Source organism: Monodelphis domestica, chromosome 4, assembly GCF_027887165.1.
Source record: "Monodelphis domestica isolate mMonDom1 chromosome 4, mMonDom1.pri, whole genome shotgun sequence".
Classification (NCBI taxonomy): Eukaryota; Metazoa; Chordata; class Mammalia; order Didelphimorphia; family Didelphidae; genus Monodelphis; species Monodelphis domestica.
Genome location: NC_077230.1, coordinates 393,015,986 through 393,043,336, shown reverse-complemented (window position 1 = coordinate 393,043,336; position 27,351 = coordinate 393,015,986). Strand labels below are relative to the sequence as shown.

The 27,351-nt window shown below is 38.1% G+C and overlaps 1 protein-coding gene across 3 annotated transcripts in view; it reads right to left on the bottom strand.

The window, feature by feature from the left end:
* Positions 1-27,351, bottom strand: part of FBXO42 (F-box protein 42) — a 125,665-nt gene that overhangs the window by 46,335 nt on the left and 51,979 nt on the right. For all 3 annotated transcript variants that reach the window (XM_056795716.1, XM_056795717.1, XM_056795715.1), the window contains exon 4: positions 13,240-13,374. In XM_056795716.1, coding sequence (XP_056651694.1) covers positions 13,240-13,374 — 135 coding nt within the window. The remainder of the gene's footprint in view (positions 1-13,239; positions 13,375-27,351) is intronic.

The following is a 27,351-nucleotide window of genomic DNA, read 5'->3' as shown; positions in this document are numbered from 1 at the left end:
CTAACAAAAAAGAAAAACAATCTCCCAAATAACCCATGATAAAGCACTAGCTGAAAAAGATGATGTTTCCAAAATTGCGTTCTGAGTCATGGGACAAGTGAAACAAAGGGTCAGCACACAGCCCAGCAGCACCATTTTACTTTGAACAATGATAAACTTCCATTATTAATGAAAACCTGATGTAGAAAAAAGTCTCCTGGAGCAGAAGTCATGGGTCTCAGCTCTTAACTCTGGGTGGTCAAGCACATACCTCTCTGGGTTCCTGGTACATTATCTGGAAAGTAAGGGGACATTGTGCTAGATGGTTTCTGAAGTCCTTTCCAGACCTAGATCGCACAACAATACTGGCAAGTCCCCTGGATCTGGAGTCAAAAGATCTAGGTTCTAGTCCTAGCTTTGTGGTTTACTTACCCAAAGTGAAAGTGGTCAAAAATCACTATGTTTAGCCATCTCCTCACTTGTAAAAAGTGGGAACATAGGAACTTTTAAAATAAGGATTTCTTGGGGGCAGCTGGGTAGCTCAGTGGATTGAGAGCCAGGCCTTGAGACAGGAGGTCCTAAGTTCAAATCAGGCCTCAGAGACTTTCCAGATGTGTGACTTTTGTGAATTTTCAAAACCACTCCACCCTATTCAGACCATTCTTTAGAAGATGGGATTTAGCTATTTCCTGATCAATAACAATAGAGATACTTGGAATAACAGAATCAGGTCTTGGAAATTACAATCTCCACCCTACTCAGGGTAACAAGATCAGGAAGGGCTGCAGCAAAACTCAAGATTTAATTCTTTGAGAATATGGCCTTCAACAGAAATGTGCAAAAAGGACAGACCTCTGGGCGGTCCTAGGTCAAGCTAGAGCCACCATTGGCACATGTGAGAGACAGGAAGTGAGGTAGAGGACAGCTCAGGAGTTCTGGGGACTTCCTGTGTGGAGGGAAGAAGGGGGTTGGAGCCTGGTGCTTGGAGTGGAGGAGCCCACAAACTGTTTTGTGAGTGATAGGGACTGATCTCTTTTCTTTGCCTCGGCTATCCAGGGCCTTGAGCCTTTGGCTCAGCCTAAGTAGAGTGGGTATTTAATTTAAGCCCTATTTCCTTCTCTCCTCTCCCTCTCTCTCCCTCTCTCTCCCTCTCTCTCTCTCTCTCTCTCTCACATTATTTTCTTCCTCCTGTTTGTAATTAAAACACCATAAAAAGGTTGACTGCTGACTTGAGTTTTCATTTAGGAATTATATAGCTGAATTCCTTGGTGACCTTAAATTAATATATATCAGTCTTTTAAAGTGATTTCCATATCACACCTTGAACAAGTCACTTAACCCCCATTGCCTAGCCCTTACCACTCTTCTACTTGGAAACAATACACAGATGGAGTCAGTGTGGATTACTTAATTCCCCCCATTTCTACATGGCCACAGTCAAATGGGACAAATAGAGTCTGAGTCCATCTTGAAGCACATTTCACTTGCTTGCAAAAAATCTCTTCCAGTCCCATTTACCCTTCATCATCACTTACTTGTTATGTAACCTCAGCCAAATTACTGAATTTCTCCAAATTTCAGTTATCTAATCTATAAAGTCATCTAGGAAATAGATCAGGTGATTTCTCAGGACTCATTCCTGTTCTGAGATCTCTGACTTTTATGATTCAAAAGCAGAAAACTGGATCACAGACCAACAGCTAAAATACACATTCTTCTTGGTAAATCTATTACAATTATATCTTAGCAAGAAATATATTACATTTGAAGAATGTCCAGATATAACATCGATCACAGATTTGGTGCTAGAAATTGGAAGGTCATTCAATCCAACTCCATTACTTTATAAAAAGAAAGCACATTCAAGAAAGTTAAGGAACTTGATTATGGTGACACAGATACTGTGGGTTTCAAAATTAATAATCAATCCCTAAGTATTATATTTTAAAAGTTTTATTAATAATAACTAAAATAAATGAACTGCCTAACTTTAGCCTGGTCACAGGTCCAAGAGAGGAAGAGGGAGGAGTTGCAGCCACTTAAATACAATCTAGCAAAATGTGGGGACACAGGAAAATGGAATTTTGGGAAATACTAAGGGACTTCTGGGGGATGAAGTCCAAAGGCTCAAAATCTCCATTTACACACATGACATTCCCCCTGTGATCCTATTGAGAAACCAGTTTCCCCAAAAGGATCATGGAAACACAATCAACTTAAAGATTGCAATAATTTGTGGATAAAAGAAAAAGAGAACAAAACCAATGATTAGTAGGTTGACAAAAAGCCAATTTGGGGGCAGTCCCCTCTGGCATAAGAGTATACATTCAAAACAAAACCATTTCAACTCCCCATTGTTCAAGTCACACCCCAAAATTCACTCTGGATCTTCTGATGCAGCATGTGGTCTCTGCAGGCATCTATCTTCATGGGGCATTCTGGATTCTGGGAGGTAGCAAGTTTCTTATCCTAAAATTGCTCAAATTTAAATCAAAATTCACAACAATAACTTGGCCCCCCTGAAGTGAATAATAACAAACACAGGGATCACTCAGGGATGCATGGCTGTGTTATGAGGTATATGAATCAATTTGCAAAAGAAAATCCAAATAAAAGAAAAATAACTTGTGGATATAAGACAAAATGTAAAAGTTTTATGTCTAAAACAATCTAAGTTAAAAAAAAAAAAAAACCTAAACAGGTCCTTGAACCAGGGACCAATTAAAATGATTTAAGAAACTATGCACTACCCAATCAGTAGCCAGGACTACAGAAAGTTTGCCACATTATGAAAGATAGAAAAAGGGACTAGATTATGGGAGCCAAGTAGGAGCCAAATTTGAGATACTTGGTAGAATGTGGGACAAGGAAGACCTGCCTTTAACACATTAAACAGCTGCAACCTCGAACCCCCAAACAAGTTCAAGTTTTCTTGACTTGGCTCAAAATTTTCATCAATCCCATCAGGATTGGTTGGTCTCTTTAACCTTATGCTCGATTGGCACTATGAAGTTTAGCTTTGTGCTTCTTTGGCACTGTGCAATGGCTCTTTTTGTATTCTCTTGTCCTGGAATCAGACAGAATCATTAAGCAAAGTCCCACAATTTTTTTTAAAACAATCAATGGCATCATTTTTATAGTCTAAAGCTTTTTAGGCATGCATTAATTAGAACAAATGTATTTAAAACTTATATTACTGCAAAATAAAAAAAAAAATCTTCTCAGTACTGTTGACACGTGCTTCAAATACTAAAAGGAGAGAAAAAATAAAACTCAGATACTATATTGCACATACAAGAAAAAACAATAAAAAAGTTTTAAAAATCAAAAACTATATAGTTTAAAATCAGTGACATTGTGTCAGCCATGTGCAAGTACAAAATGACTTTCAGAATGAAACAGTATACACAGTAGATAATACATATTCAAAGAAGTACCAAAGTCCCAAAATTTACAATAACCCAGTTAATTACAATAGAAAACAAACCCAGTATCATATTTCACATAAGCTGCTGCATGACATAAAAAAACCTATGAACTGATGGATATTTGTCACAATTTTTACAGATGTAGCAAATCTTTCAACCTTGGAAAACATATTTTTAAACAAAGTAAAACGTATTTGGGTCTAGAATACCATCAAGAAATCTAGATTGTTCTGCTGGAAGTAAATTAAAATGAAGAGTTTTGCAGGAGCTCTTTTTCTGGCTTCCTGATTACATATAAACACCTTGGTAGGAATATTTCTTTGTTTCTCTACCTTTAATACAACATTCTTTATAATATATATAAATATAAAATATCATCCATTCAGAAACCACTAGTTATGTAAAATTATTTCTGAAGACCCCTTAAAATTACAATTAAATTCTTAGCTTATTAAATTCTCTAAAGGTTGCATACAATTTAACCAGTTTTGTTGAAATTCATCCACCATCATCTATGTGAAAATTAACAAAGGCAGCATGTGATCTTCAATGGATGAAGTGATAAGAGTTTTGGCAAGATGTTCATGGGCTTATACAGTGTTATTTTGTTCGTCAACAGAGGTAAAAGTACAAATTAAAGAACAATATAGGCAAAAAAGAGTAGCTTAAAATGATTCAGTATTACAGAAAGATATTGATTAAATTAAAACAGAGAAACTTAAAAAAAATTTAAACTTTAAAGTAATCAGCAAATACAATAATATAAACTAATGAGGAGGTGTAGACAGGCAGTGCAATCAGAATCCTTTTCACCAATCCCAATAAACTTGCTCACTATTAAAGGAGAATAAATTCAAAATAGTTAGCAAGAAACTTCCAGATCCCTCTTAAAGTTTCCTTCCCAAGCCATTCTCCAATTGATAAATGGGCAAGGGACATGAACAGGCAGTTCTCAGCCAAAGAAATCAAAACTATTAATAAGCACATGAAAAAGTATTCTAAATCTCTTATAATCAGAGAGATTCAAATCAAAACAACTCTGAGGTATCACCTCACACCTAGCAGATTGGCTAACATGACAGCAAAGGAAAGTAATGAATGTTGGAGGGGATGTGGCAAAGTGGGGACATTAATGCACTGCTGGTGGAGTTGTGAATTGATCCAATCATTCTGGAGGGCAATTTGGAACTATGTCGAAAGGGCACTAAAAGACTGTCTGCCCTGTGATCCACTATGTCCAAAGGGCACTAAAAGACTGTCTGCCCTTTGATCCAGCCATAGCACTGCTGGGTTTGTACCCCAAAGAGATCAAAAGGAAAAAGACACAAGAATATTCATAGCTACGCTCTTTGTGGTGGCAAAAAATTGGAAAATGAGGGGAATTGTCCTTCAATTGGGGAATGGCTGAACAAATTGTAGTCTATGTTGCTGATAGAATACTATTGTGCTCAAAGGAATAAAAAAGTGGAGGAATTCCATGGGTATTGGAACAACCTCCAGGAATTGATGCAGAGTAAGAGGAGCAGAACCAGGAAAACATTGTACACAGAGACTGAAACACTGAGGTACAATCGAATGTAATGGACTTCTCCATTAGTGGCAATGCAAAGACCCTGAACAACTTGGAGGAACCTACAAGAAAAACCACTATCCACATTCAGAGGAAACACTGTGGGAGTAAAAACACAGAAGAAAAAACAATTGCTTGAATACATGGGTCGAATAAGGTTGGGGATGTAGACTCTAAATGAACATCCTAGTGTAAAAGCAATATAGAAATAGGTTCTGATCAAGGACACAAGTAATACCCAATGAAATTGCCTATTGGCTGCGGGAAGAGTAGGTGGAGGGGTGGAAAGGGAAATAATGTGATTATTATAACCAAGGAATAATATTCTAAATTGACCAAATAAACTTATTCAAATGGAAAAAAGGACAAAATAAATAAATGAATGAATGAATGAATGAAATGAGTTTCCTTCCCCTCCATCAGTATTTACTATCCATTTAGATGTCTTTTGTCAGCGCTCTGAATTTTTTCATAGAAGCACAGGGCAGAATCTCCACTCCGCATGTTGAGAGCATTTAGGACTTTGTCAAAACAATTCAATTGGTTTGTAGCATAAGCAGCCTAGCTTGTGGCATATTCTTGAGGAGAAGGAAATAAAGTGGGAAATCTCCAATGAAAATGAAACTCCTAGGATAAGAATTAAGCAGATCCAAACTGCACTTTTTTGCTCTACCAACTCAAACTGTTAAAGAGAGTTTCAAGCATGCTTTGCAATAGCATTTTTCCTGAAAGACACTGAATGGGGTTTGTTTAATGGGTAAACAGAAAGAGACAAAAATTCAAGGGAATGCAATAGTGTATTTGCATATGAGAGAAAAAAATACTTCTAGGTATTTGGGGAAAGACAAAGAAGGGGAAAAAAAAGCAGGCTTATTCCCCAAAACCAACTTAAATCTACTGTTTTTTTTTTTTAAACCCTTACCTTCCGTCTTGGAGTCAATACTGTGTATTGGCTCCAAGGCAGAAGAGTGGTAAGGGCTAGGCAATGGGGGTCAAGTGACTTGCCCAGGGTCACACAGCTGGGAAGTGGCTGAAGCCAAATTTGAACCTAGGACCTCCCGTCTCTAGGACTGGTTCTCAATCCACTGTGCTACCCAGCTGCCCCCTTAAATCTACTGTTTTAGATTGAAAATCCCTCCCTGTGAAAAACTTTTGGTAACAGCCTTCTAAACTAGGAGTCCAGGATCAGCTTTAAAAAAAAAATCTGCTTAAAAATTAGAAGGTGTGGGGTTCTTTTCTCCACACTGAAAAATGGCTACGGCAGACTAGAAACACACACGTGGAGTATGGAAAGGGATTGGGGTGGAAAGATTATTATATGTCACCCTCTGTGGAAAAAAAAATGGCTGATATTGGCAGACTCTTTGTGGCAGGTCTGGTCTCAGCAAGAGGAGGCTCCAAGCTGGGTGGAGAGCAGTGAGGAATGCTGGCCAATCAGATGAACAGGAGAAACAACAGGCAGCTACAGGCACCTACAGGCACAGGCTGCAGGGCCAGGCAGGAGTGCAGGCACACCCTGCCACGGACCTCATGATGGGCAGCAACCAGGCAAACTTAATATCTTTACTGTAAGGCTATCTGCTCAAAAATTTTTGAGAATTCACAGTCCCTTCGTGGTTGCCAAAATTAATAATGAATAATTACATATTATATTTTAAAAAGAACTGCCTGACTTTAGCTCGGTCACAGGTCCAAGAGAGGAAGAGGAAGGAGTTATAGCCACTTAAATATAATCACTCAAAACACGGGGACGCAGGAAAATGGAACTTTAGGAAATACTAAGGGACTTCTAGGGGATGAAGTCCAAAGGCTCAAAATCTCCATTTATACAATACCAAATGGCACTTTTTCCCAATAAGACCTCAAAGTCCCAACTATTTACACATCAGTCACATGACACTGGGTGAATTCAGAAATTTATTTTTCTCTAAACCCTTTCCTTACACATGTCTTCTATCTTCTGCAGATCTTTGAGACTTAAGACTCCTTTCACTTGATAACAAAGCATCCCTGGCCTGTTTCCAGTACTGCCTGCACTTTCACTCACATACCTGACTCACAGGTCATGGTGAAGAAGTTACTACACCCCTGGATTTCCATTACCACTTCCAGACTTTCCCTCCATGACCTTCACTAGCAACATGTTCTCTTCCTTTGAGGTATAAGCTATCCAAATGTTTTATCACCTAATCCAAATCCTTACAGTCACAGCCATATTGTCGCACAGAATAATCCTGTTCAGTACTCAATAAATTAAATGCCTGGCTCTAAGCTGTCTCCACCACAATTCCTGCCCTCATATTAAAGGATTTTAATCTACACATTTATATTCCCTCAACTACTTTAACACTCTAGTCCCTTAATCTATTCACTTCCCATTCTCTATTGTATTTTATAGTGAGAGTCATACCCTTAATTCATGTTGTCAACTATGAAATTCCCTTATCTAATCATAACCTTTCATCACATTCTATCTTTCCTTTTGCCCAACAACCCCTAAACCTGTTCTTCAACATCACCATGACCTCCAATTCCTCTTTCTTTCAGTTCTTTCCCAGGCCTTCACCCCATACACTGGTTACACTCTGCTCTCTTCCCTATCTTTATCCGTAGGCAAATGAATTCAAATCTATGCTATTCCCTATACTCAAATTCTTTGCCCTATCACTTAAGATACTTTGCCAACCCCTAACTTTGGATTACTCCCATCACTCACCTCCTATTCTTTCGTTTATGTTTTGCTGAAGGGAACTAGAAAAAAAAAACAAAAAACATGAAACCTTACTGATTTGGTACACTATAAATTTATGCTACATAACCTCAATTCGGCCCTCCCTTGAGCAAGGCAGTCCTTTTACAACTACTGAATTAATTTGTTTGGAAAAGTAGAAATGCTAACTCATCACAACAGCCATTTCAAACCTTTTCAGCAAAGTTCTACTTCACATGATACTTTCCCCTTCTTAGCTGAGGACTTCGGCTCACATTTCAATTTTAAATGTTTAAAAAATTGGTACTATTTGCCAAGAGTTCCCTCTTCTCTTTTCCTTTCAGTTCTCTATTGGTGATGTCATCTACGTCCATGGGTTTAATTATCTATCAATTAACTAAGCAGATGGTTCCCAGAGCTATACAATTTTTTTAAACCCTTGCCTTCTGTCTTAGAATTAATACCATGTATTGGTTCCAAGGCAGAAGAGCAGTAAGGGCTGGGCAATGGAGGTTAAGTGACTTGCCCAGGGTCACGGCTAGGAAGCATCTGAAGCTGGCTCTCAATCCACTGAGCCACCCAACTGCCCCAGATGTATACATTCTAATCTATCTTCTGAGCTCCAAATTCATCATCAACTACCTTTTGGACATCTCAAATTCAATATCCCTCATCTCTTCTTCCCCTTGTCCCATCATTTGCCCTCTTCCCAATTTCCTTATTACTGAGGGCACTACCAATTTACAACCTTGTCATCTTCACTCATCCTCACTCCACATATCCAAACTGTTGTGAAATATCCTCTACTCAATGAAAATCCAAGAGCTCCCTATTGCCTCCAAGATTAAATATAAAACCTTTTATCTGACATTTAAAGTACTTTACAACCTGACTCCTCCTTTCCTTACCATTTTTCTTATGTTTCACTTCATCATACCTTATGATTCTGCTATAGATGTTCCAGTTATGAACAACTACTTGTTGTTCCTTAAATGTGACATTCCATACATTTCAACTGGTTATCCTAATTGGCTAAAATGCCCTTACTCTTCATTCCTAACTCTTAGCTTCAAGACTCAACTCATCCCACATTCTGAAGGAAATCTTTCCTGGTATCCCTTATTATTAGCCTGTTTCCTATATAATTACCTTCCATTTTACAACATCTCTATATTTTAAACTTTAGTTATTTGCATGTTACTCTCCCTTTATCAGAATGTGAGCTCCTTTATAGCAGTAACTATTTTTGTTTTTATTTGAATCCCAAGAATAAAGTACAGCTCCTGGAATATATTAAGCACTTAAAAATGCTTGCTGATTTGGAACCATGCCCAAAGGTCTATAAAACCATGCATACCCCTTGACCTTGCAATATAACTACTATATCTATATCCCAAATCAAAGATAGGGGGAAAGGGCCTACTTGTACAAAGATATCTATAACAGCTCTTTTTTAGGGGCAAAAAGATTGGAAATCAGGGAGATGCCCATCAACTAAGGAATGGTTGAACAAGTTGTGGTATATAATTGTAATGGAATACTACCTGTGCTACAAGAATAATGAGACGGATTTTTTTTTAATATGGAAAAATTTACATGAACTGATACAAAGTGAAGTGAGCAAAATATTGTACACATCAATGGCAATATTGTACAATGGCCAACTGTGAATGACCTATTATCAGAAATGCAAGGATGCAAGTCAACTCCAAGAGGCTCAGGATGAAAAAAGCTATTTACTGCCATAAAAGGAACTGCCAGGAGACTGAATACAAAACACCATTTTTCACTTTATTTCCTTGATGAGTTTTTTCTTGTATGTGTGACGTGTCTCCTTTCAAAACATGACAAATACAGAAGTACATATTGCATGAAAGCATATGTATAACCTATATCAGATTAATTGCAGTCTCGGGGAAGGGAGGAGAGGACTCCCAGAGAATCTGGATTGCAAAATGTCAGAAAACAATTGTTAAAAATTATTTCTACATGTAATTAGGGAAAAAAATACAATACAATATTACTGGAAGAAAACCGTTTGCTTCTGATTTTGAGAATCAAGTGACAACATGTTCCATATGTGGAAACATGCCATAAAATTTTAAGTTATATTTTAAATGTGTTATAAAAAATAAATTTCATTATCTTTTTTATGAAGTTTAGAAATAAAGAATTTGAGGACAAATCACTTATCTGTGATTTCATATTTAGTGTTATTTCAATGGCTGTACACTTGAGAAAAAATTACTTTTTTTGTACCTGAATAAAAGTTTTAGGATGTAATCTCATCATTTCTAGCCTCACCAAAAGCACTTTTGAGGTAAACTCAAGTAGGGCAACAAGAATTAAATGAACCTTGTCCTGTTCCCACATAGTCGTCATGTCTGCTAGGTCTCTACAATTTGAAAACTTTTCATTCCATACATATTCTATATAAATATTTGGATTATTATTAAAAAAAATTTTTTTCTTAAAATTTTTATGCATCAGTGTTTGTTGAAGCATTTGGGACAACTGTTCTGATTATGATATTCCATTTCCAAAATAGTTAATTCAATGAATTCTCAAAGATATAATGTAGTTTTTATTTGTAATATGGAAATTTATTAAAGCTAGAAAGCTCCTGATACATAATTTTAGCTATTGCATGTCTTTTTATATATCCAATATACTAAATTTTTTCAACCTACAATGTGTTACATAATTTCCACAGTTATATTGTATATTATATTGTATATATTACATTATTTTGTATATTGTATACTGTATTATATTGTATATTGTATACTGCAATAAAAATATTGCATTATTACCTCATTCTCATCTTTTTCAATAGGATTCTGACAAGATTATTATAATTATATTATCATTCTTCTTGCCCTTCTACATATCTAACACCAACTTAATTGCCCTATCAGGTCTCAAAGATTACCTGGTCCAACTCTTTCATTTGACAGATGATAAAACTATGATCCCCTCTAGCTTTAACATTCCATGAATTTATGAGCTAATTAAAGAAAATACCACCAAAGCCATGTCTCCACTCAGACTTTTTGTTTCCCATCAAAGGATCTACAAAGGATACTACTTATCTACTAGCATGTCTACTCCACTAAATAAACTGTGCTTCTGAAGACCAAGTCTGTATTATCTCTCCTAACAAACACAGAGAAAGAGCTACACAAATAATCAGCACAAGAAGACCTGTGGGAGTCCCCTCCCCACCCTCAACACCAAACCCAGTGAGTCACACTCACCAAGAGCAGATCAACAACCATCTTTTGTTCAGTCACTGACGTCTCAGGTCAGAATTGATTTTGGTCAGCTCTCATGACAGCATGCAGAAACATTTCCTCAGGGAATCTTCCCATGGGATTACTGACTAAATGATATTCTCACAGGACCTATCTTCTAACAGTGCTACTGATTAATAAAGGAGAAGAAATGTCAAAGGTATATTTAGGCAATGGAGGGTCTAAAAGTGAATGTAGAGATGGCAGCAATCAAAAAGCTACAAGAAGGAAGAAAGGGAGGGAGGGAATAAGAATTATTAAGCCCTTACTATGTGCCAGTCACTGTGCAAAGCACTTTACAAATATCTCACTTGATCTTCACAATAATCCTGGGAGGTAGGTGTTATTATGAACCCCCATTTTACAGTTAAGCAAAGAAAGGCAGCCAAGAATCAAATTACTTGCCTAGGGTCATACAGAGAAAACCACTGTATTAATTCTAAGCTATTTACTAAATGATTGCCTAGAAAAGGATCCTGAACAAATTTCTTTTGAAATATAACTGGACTATATAGTCCAGAAGGCAGAAATCTCTTCCCATGGTTTCCTATTAAGATTGGAAATGGGGTGGGGAGCACAGCTGAATGATGGAGTATTTGAGTAGCCTGGCCAGTATTTTATCACAGATGCTAGCTATTTCTTACTTATACCATAACTGGCTTTTAAAGTTTTGATTGTATTACACTCATTGTCCAACATCATAAAGATAACTGTTAACATAGTTGACCCAGAACCTAGATCTATTTTCAATCCAGTCTAGAAATCAAAGTGAAAAACAGAAGTTTTTCCATCCAGGCATATAAATTAGTGGCAGAAGACAGTCCAGTGTTACTTATCAGAAAATCAAATCACCTTAAAAACCCCTCTCTAAGGACTCATTTGTTGGGCGTTTTGGCCTCAATTTAGAAGAGCACCAGAGCGGAAATAGGATGGTTCTATACCACCCTTTTCTAATGATTCCCAAAATTTCTAAATAATAGGCAGGAAAGCCCATGTTCCCCCCTCCCCCTCCAACCTACCACTACTCATAAACCTTCACACTTCAATTAATGTCAACATCATCCAGATACCCAGTCCCCTAGACTCAAAACCCTGGGATCATCTTGGACTCTTTCTTTTCATTCACCTCCCACAGAAACTTACAATCCATTATCAAGTTCTGTTGATTTTCCTCCCATAAAAGCATCCCACTCTGTCTACAATACATTACTATCACTCTAGTTCAGGTCTTTATCACCTCTTATCAGGTCCATCAGTGTCTCCCTGCCCCAGGTATCTCTCTTCCTTGATCCATACAGTTTTCCAATGCCCAGACTTGTGTGTGTCACACCCCACCTCAAAACAAAGTCTCTAATATAAGGTTTTTGTAAATAAAAGATAATATACACATTATCCACAGTCTCCTTTCCTGACTTCCTTATCTAAAAGTATACTCTCTCCTCAAATTTCCTACAATACTTTACTTGGAACTCTCCTTTCACATGCCCTCTCATATTCGCCATTCTCATGTTTTGTTTTGTTTTTTAGTGATCATAGTGGCAATGTAATGGACAAAGTGTCAGGTTTAGAGTTAGAGGATCTGGGTCCAAATTCCACCTCTGCCAATGACCACTTATGGAGTGATTTGAAAAAGTCACTTATTCTCCCTTATGCCTTACGTTCCTCTGATCACATGAGCCTTAAGGGAAGGGACTAGGTCCTTTTCATCTTTGTCTTCCCAGAGCCTTACTTATAGGATTCTTCTGAAAAGTGATTACTGAAGAAAACATTAAAAATAACTGATCTTCAAGCCAAGAGGGGGAACTCTGGCACAGAGGGGGCATGTAGGTAGGAATATACTTACTGTGAAATATTCCCACACTCAGCTCTTAGAGAGACAAGCAGAGACAAATCCCAATACACTCCCCAAATATCTGGGCTAGTAACAACAAAAGATCTTAGCCCCAGGACAATAACACCTGTCAGTCAGCTAGGGTTCTCACGATGTTGTTTCTGTTTTGTCCTTGTTTTAAGCCCAGCACAAAGCAGCATTACACACCTATAAGAGACCTGGAGAAAACAAGACTGTCCTCACACAGCAAATCCCAAGAAAGCACCAGTGTTAATGATAAAATTATAGACTTATCGATATAAAAACCTCAGCAAGTATTCTTCCCTTGTCAAAACCAGTTATATGAAAAAACTTGAGAGATTCAACACACCAAGAGTGCTAAAAGAGGTCACAATAAATGATAGAAAAGTCACTGTGTTGTCTCTCACCTGAAGCCAGAGGTCGGATCCACTCTTTACTATTGAGATCCAGTCTCCAGAGGTCATTGAAGGCAGCATTGCAGCTGCTCTGGGTGCAGCCTCCAAAGACATACATGGACTGATTAGCATCATAGTAACAAGCACCTAGAAAAAGAGAAGAAAGAACAAAGATAAGAAAATGCTGCTTCTCTCTTAAACCTCATACAAAGCCAGCCTTGGGATGGGGTTCAAGGACAGGATTGGAATGTTTAACTCTATTTTAAAATTGAGTTCAGAAAAAGAGAAAAGACATCCTTCTATTCTATCTTGAGTGAGGATACAAATCTACATACAAATTGTTGGGGAAAGTAGATAAAAACCCAGAAGGAACCTCCAGCTGAGGGTCTGTTATTCAGACCACATGAATTCTAATGATTCCCCACTACTGAAAACTCATCAGATTTATTAAACTTTATCAAGCAAACCTACATAGTGATTCCTGAAATAAAAATTACTACCAAGGAGGGAGTACCAGAACAGAACTTTTTAGGTATGTTGGTATTGACTAGCAATGTAGAGAGCTGTGATAGGTTTTTAGAGCAAGCTTACACATGAGCAGTGGCTTCCAAATACAACATTTTATATGTGTATGAGATGATATGGCTTAAAAAAATAGACCATTTAAGTGAACAGAAACAAGGTTTAATCTTCCTCATGACTAAGGGGACATGCCCTAATGGATGCCCAACACATGGATGCAGATACAAGTATTTTATAGATGTCTGAAGCAAACCCCCACTCACTTTGTTTGATACCCATGGTCTGGGGGCTGAACTTACAATCTGGGTGCAAAAGACTACCCAATCAGAAAGCAAAAAGTTATGAATGTGAGCACCGCCCCTGCCATCCCCACCCCACCAAGCACGAGTTCTATCACAAGTTCCCCAGGAAGGGGGGGGGATTGGGGGTGTGTGGATGAAGAGGTAGCTGTCTTCAGGAGGGATTCTTCTGACTTCTAAAGGTCAGAGGAGATAAGGAGGTAGAATAGTCTAATGGTTTGCTTTCTTTGAGATAAGAAAATTCTCAATCCACAGGCCTATGGCAATAACAAAATGTCCTTGAGATGTTATTCAACAGATTTTCCTTCTCTAATGAAATCCCACCTTGAGAAGAACAAATTAATTCTTTTCTCCCCACACTCCCCACACAGTATGCACCTTTTGACTGGTCAGGAAAAAGTTCAAGAAGATGAGAGTTCAATAATGGCAGATTAGAAAGAGTCAAAACATCTCATCTAGCCCAATATTCTTATTGTTAAAATGAGGATTGTGAGAAGATAAACCAGGAGGAAAGACAGGTGTGTAAATAGATATCCGCCCCCCAAGGATTGTGGACTTCCTGCCAGTCTGACCCAGCTCATCTCATCTGCTGTGCCTATGCTGTGTGATTGAATGTCACATAAATGCAGAGGTGATGCATGTGGGCATTAAGAGAGGATTAAAGGAAGGGGTGTGAGGGAGCAGTCTCTATCTATTCCCTTGGACAGCAGCGGTGGAGGACCACGGCTGAAAGAGACAGCAATGTGGAAAAACACGTGGTCAGAGTTAGATTAGATTAGGTTTTAATCTCAATTTATCTACTTTCTCTATTTCAAGTGATTATTAATAAATACTATGGAAACTAAGAACCTGGAGTTTGCTCTTTGTGGTGGCAAAAAATTGGAAAATGAGGGGATGTCCTTCAATTGGGGAATGGGTGAACAAATTGTGCATATGTTAGTGATGGAATACTATTGTGCTCAAAGGAATAATGAACTGGAGGAATTCCATGTGAACTGGAATGACCTCCAGGAACTGATGCAGAGTGAAAGGAGCAGAATCAGGAGAACATTGTACACAGAGACGGATACACTGTGGTACAATCGAATGTAATGGACTTCTTTACTAGCAGCAATGCAATGATCCAGGACAATCCGGAGGGACTTATGAGAAAGAACACTATCCACATCCAAAGGAAGAACTGTGGGAGCAGAAACACAGAAGAAAAACAACTGCTTGACCACATTGGTTGATGGGGATATGATTGGGGATGTAGACTCTAAATCAGTGGTTCTCAACCTTTCTAATGCCATGACCCCACAATACAGTTCCTCATGTTGCAGTGACCCCAAACCAAAAACTTATTTTGGTGGCTACTTCAAAACTGTAATTTTGCTACAGTTATGATTCGGAATGTAAATACCTGATATGCATTATGTATTCTCATTGTTACAAATTGAGAGGTTGAGAACTGCTGCTCTAAATGAACACCCTAGTGCAAACATCAACAATATGAAAATGGTTTTGATCAAGGACACATACAAAACCCAGTGGAATTGCGTGTCAGCTACAAGAGGTGGTGGGGAGAAAAATATTCTAAATTGACTAATTAAATAAAATTTTCAAAAAAGAAATGAAGGATATGCCTTATAAAAAAAAAAAAAAGGTCCTGGGTTGGCTCCCAACTCTGTCACACTTTCAAGAAGCTACTTTTCTTTCTAGAGCCTATTTCATCAACTGTAAGAAGATGGTCACAAGGTAAAGTGACAACAACACAGAACTTGGATATGACTTTTTTTTTTAGTTTTATCTTTATTTTATTCCAATAACAAATTTACACATAAGTTTTCCAAAGTTACATGATTCCTGTCTACTTCCCTCCTCCCAAAGTTGACAAGCAATTCAACTGGATTATACAAGTATTATCACACAAAACATATTTCCATATTATTCATTTTTGTAACTGAATAATCTTATAAAACCAAAACCCCAAATCACATACCCAAATAAATGAGTGCTAAATCATATATTTCCATCTGTATTTCTGCTCCAACAGTTCTTTCTTTAGAGGGGGATAGCATTCTTTTCACAAGTCCCTCAGAATTGTCCTAGATCAATGTATTGCTGTTAATAGCAAAGTTTATTATATTTGATCACCTTACAGTATTTCCAGTTACTGTGTATACTCTTTTCCTGGTTCTGCTCATTTCACTCTGCATCATTTCACATAGATCTTCCAGTTCTTTCTGAAATCATCTTGTTCATCATGCCTTATAGCTATAAAATGAAGATTTTGAACCCTAGACTTCAATCCCCAGAAGTCCTTGGTAGTTCCCAGAATTCCCTATAATCTCACCTGAGTCCCCATCTGGGCGAGATCACAATTAGTATTTAAACTAGCGGTAGGCATTACCTCGCCCTCTTCTCCTTCCTGCTTTTTGCAAGATGTATTAAGTAAACGTTGAATGGGCTAATCAGCCCTAGGCACGTATTATTTTGTATTTTCTTTATTCCTTGACTTTTAATAAACCTCATAAAATATAATATTTCTATTACTAAAGACTAAATTAATTTTTACATAGCACAATAGTATTACATCACCATCATATACCACATTTTGTTTAGCCATTCTCCAATTGAAGGACATTCCTTTAGTTTCCAATTATAAAAAAAAATGCAGCTATAAATATTTTTGTATAAACAGGTCCTTTCTCAGTTTTTTTAGGTCTCTTTGGAATATAGATCTAGTAGTGGTATTGCTGGATCAAAAGGCATGTATTCTTTTAAAGCCTGTTGGGCATAATTTGTACCTGATTTTTAAACCTGGGTCTGCCAGGTACCATTTCTCAAATACATAAAGAACTAGGTCAAATTTATAAGAATATAAGTCATTCCTCAAATGAGAAATGCTCAAGAAAAAAGAAATCAAAGCTATCTATAGTCATATGAAAAAATGCTCTAAATCACTAATTAGAAAAATGAAAATTAAAACTACTCAAAGGTACCTATCAGATTAGTTAATAACATGGAAAACAGAAATGAGAAACATTGGAAGGGGATGTAGGAAAATTAGTACTCTCATGATATAATATGAACTGATCCAACCATTCTAGAGAACAATTTAGAACTATGCCCAAAGGTCTATAAAACTGTGCATACCCTTTGACCAAACAGAAAAGAGCCTACAGGTACAAAACTTTTTATAGCAGCTCTTTTTGTGCTGTCATAGAATTGGAAATTATGGGCATACCCATCAACCGAGGAATGCAATTGTGAAGGACTATGCCACAAGAAATGACAAACAATAATAGTGAAAAAACCTGGATTTACATGAACTGATATAAAGTGAAGCAAGCAGAATCAAAATTACATTGTACACAGTAACAGCAATGTTGTAATGATGGTCAACTGTGAATGTCTTAGCTATTCTCAGTAAAATAATAATCTAAGACAATTCCAAAGGACTAATGATGAAAAATGAGATATAACTGTTTGAGTTTGAATGCAGATCAAAGCATACTTTTAAAAAAATATATTTTTCTTGGTTTTGAAAGTTGTGGTCTTTTTTTTGTTTATTTTGTTTCACATGACTAATATGCAAATGTGTTTTACCTAACAGTACATGTATGGTCTATATCAGATTATTTGCTTTCTGGAGAGTAGGGAAAATAATTTGGAACTCAGAATTTTTTTTAATGAATTTTAAAAGTTGTTCTTGGGGAAATCTGGGTGATTCAGTGGATTGAGAGCCAGGTCTAGAGACGGGAGGTCCGAGGTTCAAATCTGGCCTCAGACACTTCCTAGCTGTGTGACCCTGAGCAAGTCACTTGACCCCCATTGCCTAGCCCTTACCACTCTTCTGCCTTGGAACCAATACACAGTTCAAGACAGAAGATAAGGGCTTAAAAATAAACAAGTAAATAAATGACTGAATGAATAAACAAATAAATAAAATGGAAAAAGTAAAAGTTGTTCTTACATGTAATTGCAAAATAATAAAATATACTTTTAAATACTCTTCTGAAAAATATATACACTGATTGCATAAGTTATTAAGGAAAGGAACATGACCATTTTAAAATTTCTACAGCCCTTAAAACTCTTCTGCATTGGAACCAATACACAGTTCCAAGTTGGAAGGTAAGGATTTTTATATTTTTAAAAAAATAAAAAACCAGTCCTACAAAGTTGTTCCACATTAGCCCAATATAAATCATAGTAAAGTGTGTGACTAATCTCTAAAAAGGTGGTAGAAGGGTTAAGAAAGTCACAAATGCACTAGGAAAATTCTACAGTCACACCGGCATATTTACTAATCCTTAATAAAAAAAATGATGTAGTGAGGACTTAGCAATAAAAGACCTAGATTTGAATCTCAGATTCCCACTAACTAGCTAAATGACCATGGCATTTCTAAACTTATTTCTCCTTATATTAAACAGGGCTAATAATATTTGCATAAGAGATAGCATAGCATAATGAACAGAGGACCAGCTTTAGAAGTCTAGAATACTTGGCTTCAAGTCCTATTTCTGAAATATACAGTCTATAAAAACATAATTTTTCATTGGCCCAGGCATTTTCTAAAACTATAAGGGTGTTGCACACTGAATATGATTTCAGCCTTTTTCAAAGTATTAATCAGTTGTACAGATTTTCCCCCCTCTTTTCTATATGAGATAGGGCTCTCTGGAAGGAAAGATGGAGAGAAATATTAGGAATAGCTACAATAATGTAAAAAACAAATGATATCAACAGAAACTTTTTCTTTAAACCATCTGCTGCTTTCCTTACTTAGCTACAAGTACTACATAAACTTTAATGTACTACAGAAATGACAACTATTATTTTCATTACCACTAAAAAATAAAGAAAAAAATCTTTATGGTAGATATTAAGCCCCAACTATAATGATAAGCTACACATAACAGGAAAAGGGCAATAGCTCAGGAAAAATTTAAACTCCAACTAAGCAAAAAGAAGGAAGTTTGGCCCTAGTTACTTAATAAGTATGGGAGTAAAGCTTTGTAGATGCTTCTTGCTCTAAGACTGATTTATTCATTATCCTTTGCAATGTCAACATCAAGTCTATAATCAAACTCTAAAATCTCAAGAAGAGTATATAGAACATAAACCTCTTCCTTTCTTATTTTCACACAAACACAGAAGAATAAAAACTGTAGGATATAAATAGATCAGAACAACCAGGGGTTAAATAAAAAGGAGGAAGAGAAGAAACCAGGAGATTTAATGAGCTAGGACTATGGCTTCAATGGCCAAAGAGAAATCTAGTCAGAATCTATTTAGCAAGTCACTGCTTCTGAGGCTTATTTGAAACTCTTGCACCATTTATTAAATTTTAGAAAATGAAAAAGCATTCCACTGGTTACATACCAAATGTCACTGCCACAATTCTTTACTGACAAGAATAACTATTAAGGCAAGCCAGTATTGCAGGATGAATTAGAGGCAATAAAGCAATGTGTTTAGTCATATATACAATAACCTCATTCTATAGGGGAAGTAGTTAAAACTTATTTGAGAAACCTCCTATTGTCTGGTCTGTAACTTGTCCTGTAGATCAATTATACTGTAAGGGTAATTAGAGCAGATGGCTCTTCAGTGAACCATACAGATTTATAGGTATCAAAAACCATTGCTCAGTTCTGGATATACCTCCATTCTTGATCTATCTTCTGAACCCTAGACCCACATTTCCAACTGCCTTTGGGTAGTTCTTTTTTTTTTACCATCTGTCTTAGAATCAATACTAAGTATTGGTTCGAAGGCAGAAAAGCAATAAGGGCTAGATAATGGGAGTTAAGTGACTTGCCCAGGGTCACAAAACTAGGACGGATCTGAGCCTCAACTTGAACTTAGGACTTCCTGTCTCTCTAACCACTGGACCATTTAGCTGTCTCAGTATTTCAATCTAGATATCGCACAGACACCCTACACTCAACAAATCATCATTTTCTCCCTAAACCTTCCTTGACCATTTCTCCCTTTAGCAACACCATTCAGTCACAGTTTTCTACCCTCAGAAACTTTGGGGTCAGTCTTCTCGTTTCTTTACTAGTTACCAGGGTCTACTGAGGAATGAATCAACATTTGTTAAATATGTGCTAAGCATAGTGCTAAGTTACAGAATACAAAAACAAATGTTCCAGGCAGCTAGACACAGAATGGATAGAGTACCTAGAGTAAGGAGGACCAGGTTCAAATCTGACCTCAAGTACTTCCTCTAATAAAGGAGACATCATATATAGGGGAGTAGGTCAGGAAGGGTGTTTTGAGTTGGAAAACTACAAGAATTATCAACCACTCATAAAGAAGCAGAAAGATACATCCTATTCCTAGAGCAGTGGCAGTATAGTCCAGTATTGATTTCATTACGGTTCCAGTAGTGGAAAGGGGCAGTGAGTGGCTAGAGTGGGGGTAGGGGTAGTAGGAGAGTAAAGTGAGTATCCTGATACAACAGGCTCAATACATGAGGCACTTAACAATCAGGGGCTCAGGAGGTCCAGTGCAGGAATGCCAGAACTAAAATGTTAAATTGTCCAGGACACACTTTGGTCCAGGAAATTAAGATATGTGAAGAAAAAAAGGGAGGTGCTCCACAACATCTTGAGCAACCTTCTATTCTAATCTCCTCCCAATGCCACCAACAATGTATAATCCTTTTTACCATGAACCTAGTCTATTAAGAAGTCTTTCCCACCTCTAAATCTCTTTTCCAATAAATGGCTATCTATCTGTCCATCCATCTGGTCCCCTTCTTTGCTCATCCCTGCACTCCTGCCACTATATGCAGCTGGTGACAGAAAAATCTTGATTATGGATGTCATTCTGATCAAAATTCATCACTGGCTCCCTTCTAGCTGCAGAGAAAAGTTTACCCTCCTCTATCTAACATTCAAAGCCTTTGGCAATCTGGTGGTTCTACCCTCTCTCTTGCCTTATCTCAATACTCTCCTCTCTACAACTATGAACCAAGCCAAGGGGAAGATCTTCTGTCCCCTGACTGCATGTGCTCTCCTCAGGGCTTCTGTTCACACTGTCCCCTATCCAGAGCAGTTGTTCGCAACCTTGTCTGGCAAAAAGAGGCCTCTTGGGCACTCTGGTGAAGTCTATAAATCCCTTCCCTGAATCATGTTTTCAAATGCATAGAATAAAATAGAGGACTCCAAAGAAAAGTAATTATACTGAAATACAGTTATCACAATATTAACTAAATAGTTCTCCTGGACCCAAAAGTAAGGACCCTCTAGCTTAGAGTCCTTCCGCTGCTAAATTCCTACTTATCCTACAGAAAAGCCAACACAGATGCCACTTGCTCTAAGAGAGTCCTTCCCTAAGCCACTCTTATGACCACAGCCTCACTCTTCACTCCTCAAGCAGCATCCTGTTTTACACATTTACCGCTAGATGTTCTTATTGTGAAATACTGTAGACGAAAGTTATTGGCATTTAGGTCATTTTGCCTTCGATTATAAGTTCCATGAAGGGGTCAGCTGGGTGGCTCAGAGGATGGAGAGCCCAGTCCAAAGATGGGAGGTCCTAGGTTCAAATCTGGTCTCAAGACCCTTCCAAGCTGGGTGACCCTGGGCAAGTCATTTGGCCCCCTTTGCCTAGCCCTTATCTGCTCTTCTGCCTTAGAACCAATTCATAGTATTGATTCTAAGACAGAAGGCAAGAGTTTAAAACAAAAAAGTTCCTTGAGATAGTTGGTATTCTGTATATAAACTCTATCTCACCCACAAATTCTAAAACTTTTTAGTTTAAGGACTCCTTTACATTCTCAAAGAGAATTCCTTGTCAAAGAGCTTTGATTTATGGTGATCTTATCTATCGATATATTTTAGTATTATTATGAAAAAAGTTGTGATCTAGCAGTCCCCTTGAAAGAGTCTCAGACACTCTTCAAAACATGTTTGAGAACAACCGCTTTAGCACCTAACACAGGATGCTGTGTAATTAGAATTTTGCTCCCCAGGACTCCCTTTCCCAGTATCCCATTTGTGTTTCTATGTAATGTACTAACTTAGAAGTGCTATCTGGTGGAGAGACTTCCGATCGCTTCAACATCTCCAATGGTGTGAAACAAGGCTCTGTCATCGCTCCGGTACTATTCAACCTATTTTTCACCCAAATATTACAACATGCTGTGATGGATCTAGACCTGGGCGTCTACATCAAATACCGACTGGATGGCTCACTATTCGACCGTCACCGCCTGACTGCAAAAACAAAGACAACAGAGAGACTCATCCTGGAAGCTCTCTTTGCAGATGACTGTGCTCTCATGGCCCACCAAGAAAATCATCTCCAAACCATTGTGGACAGGTTCTCCACCGCAACAAAACTGTTTGGCCTGACTATCAGCCTCAGCAAAATAGAGGTGCTGTTCCAACCTGCACCAGGGAGGCCAACTAACCAGCCGTGCATTACAATCGACGGCACGCAGCTTTCTAACATCAACCCTCTCAAGTACCTGGGCAGCACCATCACCAACGATGGGTCCCTAGACCACGAGATTAATGCCAGGATCCAAAAGGCCAGCCAGGCACTTGGGCGGCTGCACTACAAAGTCCTCCAACACAGCGGTGTAAGCACTGCGACGAAGCTCAAAGTGTACAACGCAGTGGTCCTCAGCTCGCTCCTGTACGGTTGCGAGACATGGACACTGTACCGGAAACACATGAAACAGCTGGAGCAATTCCACCAACGCTCCCTCCAGTCAATCATGAGGATCCGATGGCAGGACCAAATCACCAACCAGGAAGTCCTCGACAGAGCCAACTCCACCAGCATCAAAGTCATGGTCCTCCAAACCCAGCTACGATGGTCTGGACACATCATCCGCATGGATCCACAGCGAATACCAAGACAGGTATTCTATGGTGAACTGTCAGCTAGACTCAGGAAACAAGGCCGACCAAAGAAAAGATTCAAGGATCAGCTAAAGTCCAACTTGAAGTGGGCTGGCATGACACCAAAGCAACTAGAACTCGCTGCCTCTGACAGAAGCAGCTGGCGACCCACATTAACCATGCCGCCACCATCTTTGAAGATGAGCGACGTCGACGTCTTGCCGCTGCGCGTGAACGCCGACACCAGGCCACAACCGCACCTCCCGTAACAACTGGCGTCCCATGCCCCATGTGCCACAAACTGTGCGCCTCAGCCTTTGGACTCCAAAGCCACATGAGGGTACACCGTAGATGAAACTGCACAAAGACAATAGTCATTCCCAATCACCGAGAGACTACCACTACTACTACTAACTTAGAGAAGATATAAATTTTAGGTAGCTCTGCCCTCACTCTCTCCTCTCAGAAATGTGGCTGTGGCAGTGGGGTGAGTGCCAAGCAGGAAAATTTTACTCAGGTTTTTACTTTTGTCCTTTTGTTTCTTCTACTTCAAGTGATTATTAATAAATCTTATAAAAGATAATACTTGGAGTTATTGGATATTAATTTAATTTTAACATCTCCAGGAGAGGAGCACTTACTAAATATTTGTTGAATGGCTGGCTCAGTACCAAATATCTGCAAATAAAATTAAATATCTCCACATCTTCCCCAATATGTTCTTAATCCTTTTTATTAAAGTTTCAAAGCAGCAAGTTCAAAAATAGGCTGAAGAGCTAGAAGGAAACTTAGAGATGATTAAGCCTATCCCATTCATATTTTAGTAAAGAAAATTAAGAGGGCAGAGCTCTGTGGCTTAGTGGTTAGTCAGGAGGTCCTGGGTTCAAATCTGGCCTCAGACATTTCCTCGCTATGTGACCCTGAGAAAGTCACTTCACCCAACTGCTTAACCCTTGCTGCTCTTCTGCCTTGGAACCTATATTTAGTATCAATTCTAAGACAGAATGCAAGGGATTAAGAAAAAAGAAAACAGGGGGAGAGGAGACATTTTCTAGCCATGGTCACCAAGGTAATGAGTAGCAAAGGTAGAGCCAAGTCCAGAATTCAAAATCAAGAAACTTTCTACAACACTACCCAGCCTTACTATCATGTAAACTTCCTCACACCTGCTAATACACTAATGTTCTACTTTGTATTAGTTATTTATATCTGTTTATACATAAAGTACACATATATAATTTATATTGATTCTATACATGTTTTCTATTACATGTAATATTTATATACTATTTATTACATATTTCTATATATTGGCAGCTAGGTGTCCTGAAGTCAGGAAGACCCAAGTTCAAATCTGGTCTCAGACTGTGTGACCCTGGACAAGTCACTTGGCCATTGTTGAGTTTAGTTTCTTCATCTATACAATAAAGAGAATAATAATAGCACTTACTTCCCAGGGCTATTGTGTGGCTCAAATGAAATATCTGTATAAGTGTTCATTACTGACTGGCACATAGTAGAAGCTATATAAATGTTCATTATCACTATCAACACCCTCCTCTTCATGTGTTATAACCTATCTAAACTGTAAGCTCCACAAAGAGCACAGTTCCAGGCCCTGTTCACTTTTCTACCTCCTTGAGCACTTAGTCCAGTGCAATCTGAATACAACAGGTCTTAAATGTTTACTCTACTGAATGCAACAGTAATGACTGTAGTAGTAGTAGTCTCTCGGTAACCGAGGATGACAATTGACTTTGTGGTTTTTGTGCACAAAGACACTTGTGCGTGAAAGAGATTTAAGTGGAAAAGTCGATGCACAGAGACAGTCCCACTCTCTCGGCGTTGGAAGCCTGGGTCCAGTGGCACGAAAAGTCGTTACACCTGGAGACTTCCTCAGCTGCAATGGATGGCCGTGTTGTCTTTTGTGCTCCAACACACCCTGAGCACTCCACAGTGCTTTGCTGCGTCGCCCTCTCAGCCGTTGAACCTTCTTATTGGTTTCTTCCGTCTGTTCGGCTGAAGCAGTCTTCACATGCTGGGTGAGGAAAGCCCTAGTTCACCAGGGGTCGACGACCCGATGGCTACCCTCACAAGGTTTAGCCGGCCTGTCGAAGCCGTTGCCCGGGGTGTGGCCGCTGCCACATGCTAGCAGCTACTGGGAGCCACAAGTGAGAGCTGGGTGTCAGAGGCCGGAGAGCTGCCCTAGAAGGGCACAACAAGCCCTCCATACCAGAGATACTACCCCTCCCTGTGCACCCCATGTAATTACTATAAAAAATTAAAATCTTAATAGTAGTTCTTCAACTCATTATAGAATTGTTCATCATTAGCAGTAGTAATGAATTCGTCAAAATTAAAAAGATCCTTTTCAATAGATACATTTCAATCTCTACTAAAAGGACAGGGATCCTACTGGCTATGAACCTTTATACCTATGACTAAGCCTGACAATCAGGTAAGATAGTTTTAACTTAAGACTAATTAGTATCTTGAACAAAAGACATGCTTTCCCATGGTAATTCTAATGGAATTTTAATATAGCACTCCCAAATGGCTTAGTAGTCTTTCATAGCCTGTGAAACTAATCAGTATCTTCAATATTAACACCATTTGCATGAACTCATAATTTCTCAGACAAAAAAAAATTTTTTTTGGCCTCCTTTCCCACCTTAAAGAGCAACTCTTAAACTTGATACTTCCTTCAAACAGCAATAAAACACAGAACCTTTATTTTTACAAGAGGTGGCAAACATTCTCTCCTCTTTTTGGAGCCAGCCAGGCCCTACAACATCCTTAGAGCATGTATTTTTAATCCTATATGAAAATAAAGCAACCAACATTTTCCTTTGAAGAAAGATTTCTGGAAGAAGAAGGAACAGCCCAATGAATCTAAGGATTAATGAAACTGAAATAGCAAGTTTGCATACTGTGTTTCCAATGACCAGAAGTCACCCATCAACAGAATTTTAAGAAGAAAGTAATTTGAAATAACTATGTTTAGAATTCAAATAGAATGAGAATTTGATAAGCATCAATAGCAAGCTTAACTATTTTTAGGAAATATTAATAGTGTTATGATTCTTCAAAAAATGAAAATGTTATGTTTTGAAAGAAAAAGACCTGCAAAATCTACTTACAATTTTCGGAGCAAAAATCATCACCTACTTATTTGTCAAAAAATAAAGTGTGAAACCTAAAAAGTGTGGAACCTAAATGGAACATTTTTCCTCATCCAAGGTCAGACTTCTGACCCATATGCTAAAGAATTTCCACATGGCAATACAATGTGTGTATAATTTAGCATGATGCAATGGAAAAAATGATGGATCTGCAGAGGGTCCAGGTTTTAGTACTACCTGAGATACTTCGGACAAGTCATTTAATTCCCTTAGGCCTCAGCTTCCTCATCTGTACACTGAAAGGGTTAGACAAGAGACCTTTTAAAATCCCTTCTGGTACAGAATCAATGTAACTACAAAGGACACTTTTTAGGTTTCACACTTTGTGAAATACCCAGGAAGATACCCAGGAAGCAACTGAGGCAACACAATAAGCTGTGTACCTTTAAGAAATAGAAGATTTAGGATGCCCATTATCACCTCTATTATTTAACATTGTACTATAAACACTAGCAGTAGCAATTAGAGAAGCAAAAGAAAGTAGGAGATCAAGCTATCACTCTTTGTGGATGATATTATGGTCTACTTAAAGAATCCTAGAGAATCAACTAAAAAGCTAGTGGAAATAATCAACAACTTTAGCAAAGTTGCAGGATACAAAATAAACCCACATTAAGTCATCAGCATTTCTATATATCTCCAACACATCTCAGCAGCAAGAATTAGGAAGAGAATTTCCATTTAAAATCACCCTAGACAATATAAAACACTTAAAAATCTATCTGCCGAGACAAACACAGGAACTATATGAACACAACTACAAAACACTCTCCACACAATTAAAACTAGATCTAAACAATTGGAAAAACATCGATTGCTCATGGGTAGGACCAGCTAACATAATAAAAATGACAATCCTACCCAAACTAATTTATTTATTTAGTGCCATACCAATTGAACAACCAAAAAAACATAACAAAGTTCATCTGGGAGAACAAAAGATCAAGGATATCCAGGGAAATAATGAAAAAAATGCTAAGGAAGGTGGCCTTTTAGTTCCAGATCTCAAACTATACTATAAAGCAGTGGTCATCAAAACAATTTGGTACTGGCTAAGAGACAGAAAGGAGGATCAGTGGAAGACTTGGGGGAAGTGACCTCAGCAAGATAGTCTATGATAAGTCCAAAGATCCCAGCTTTTGGGACAAAAATCCACTATTTGATAAAAACTGCTAGGAAAATTGGAAAATAGTATGGGAGAGATTAGGTTTCGATCAACATCTCACACCCTACACCAAGAGAAACTCAGAATGGGTGAATGACTTGAAC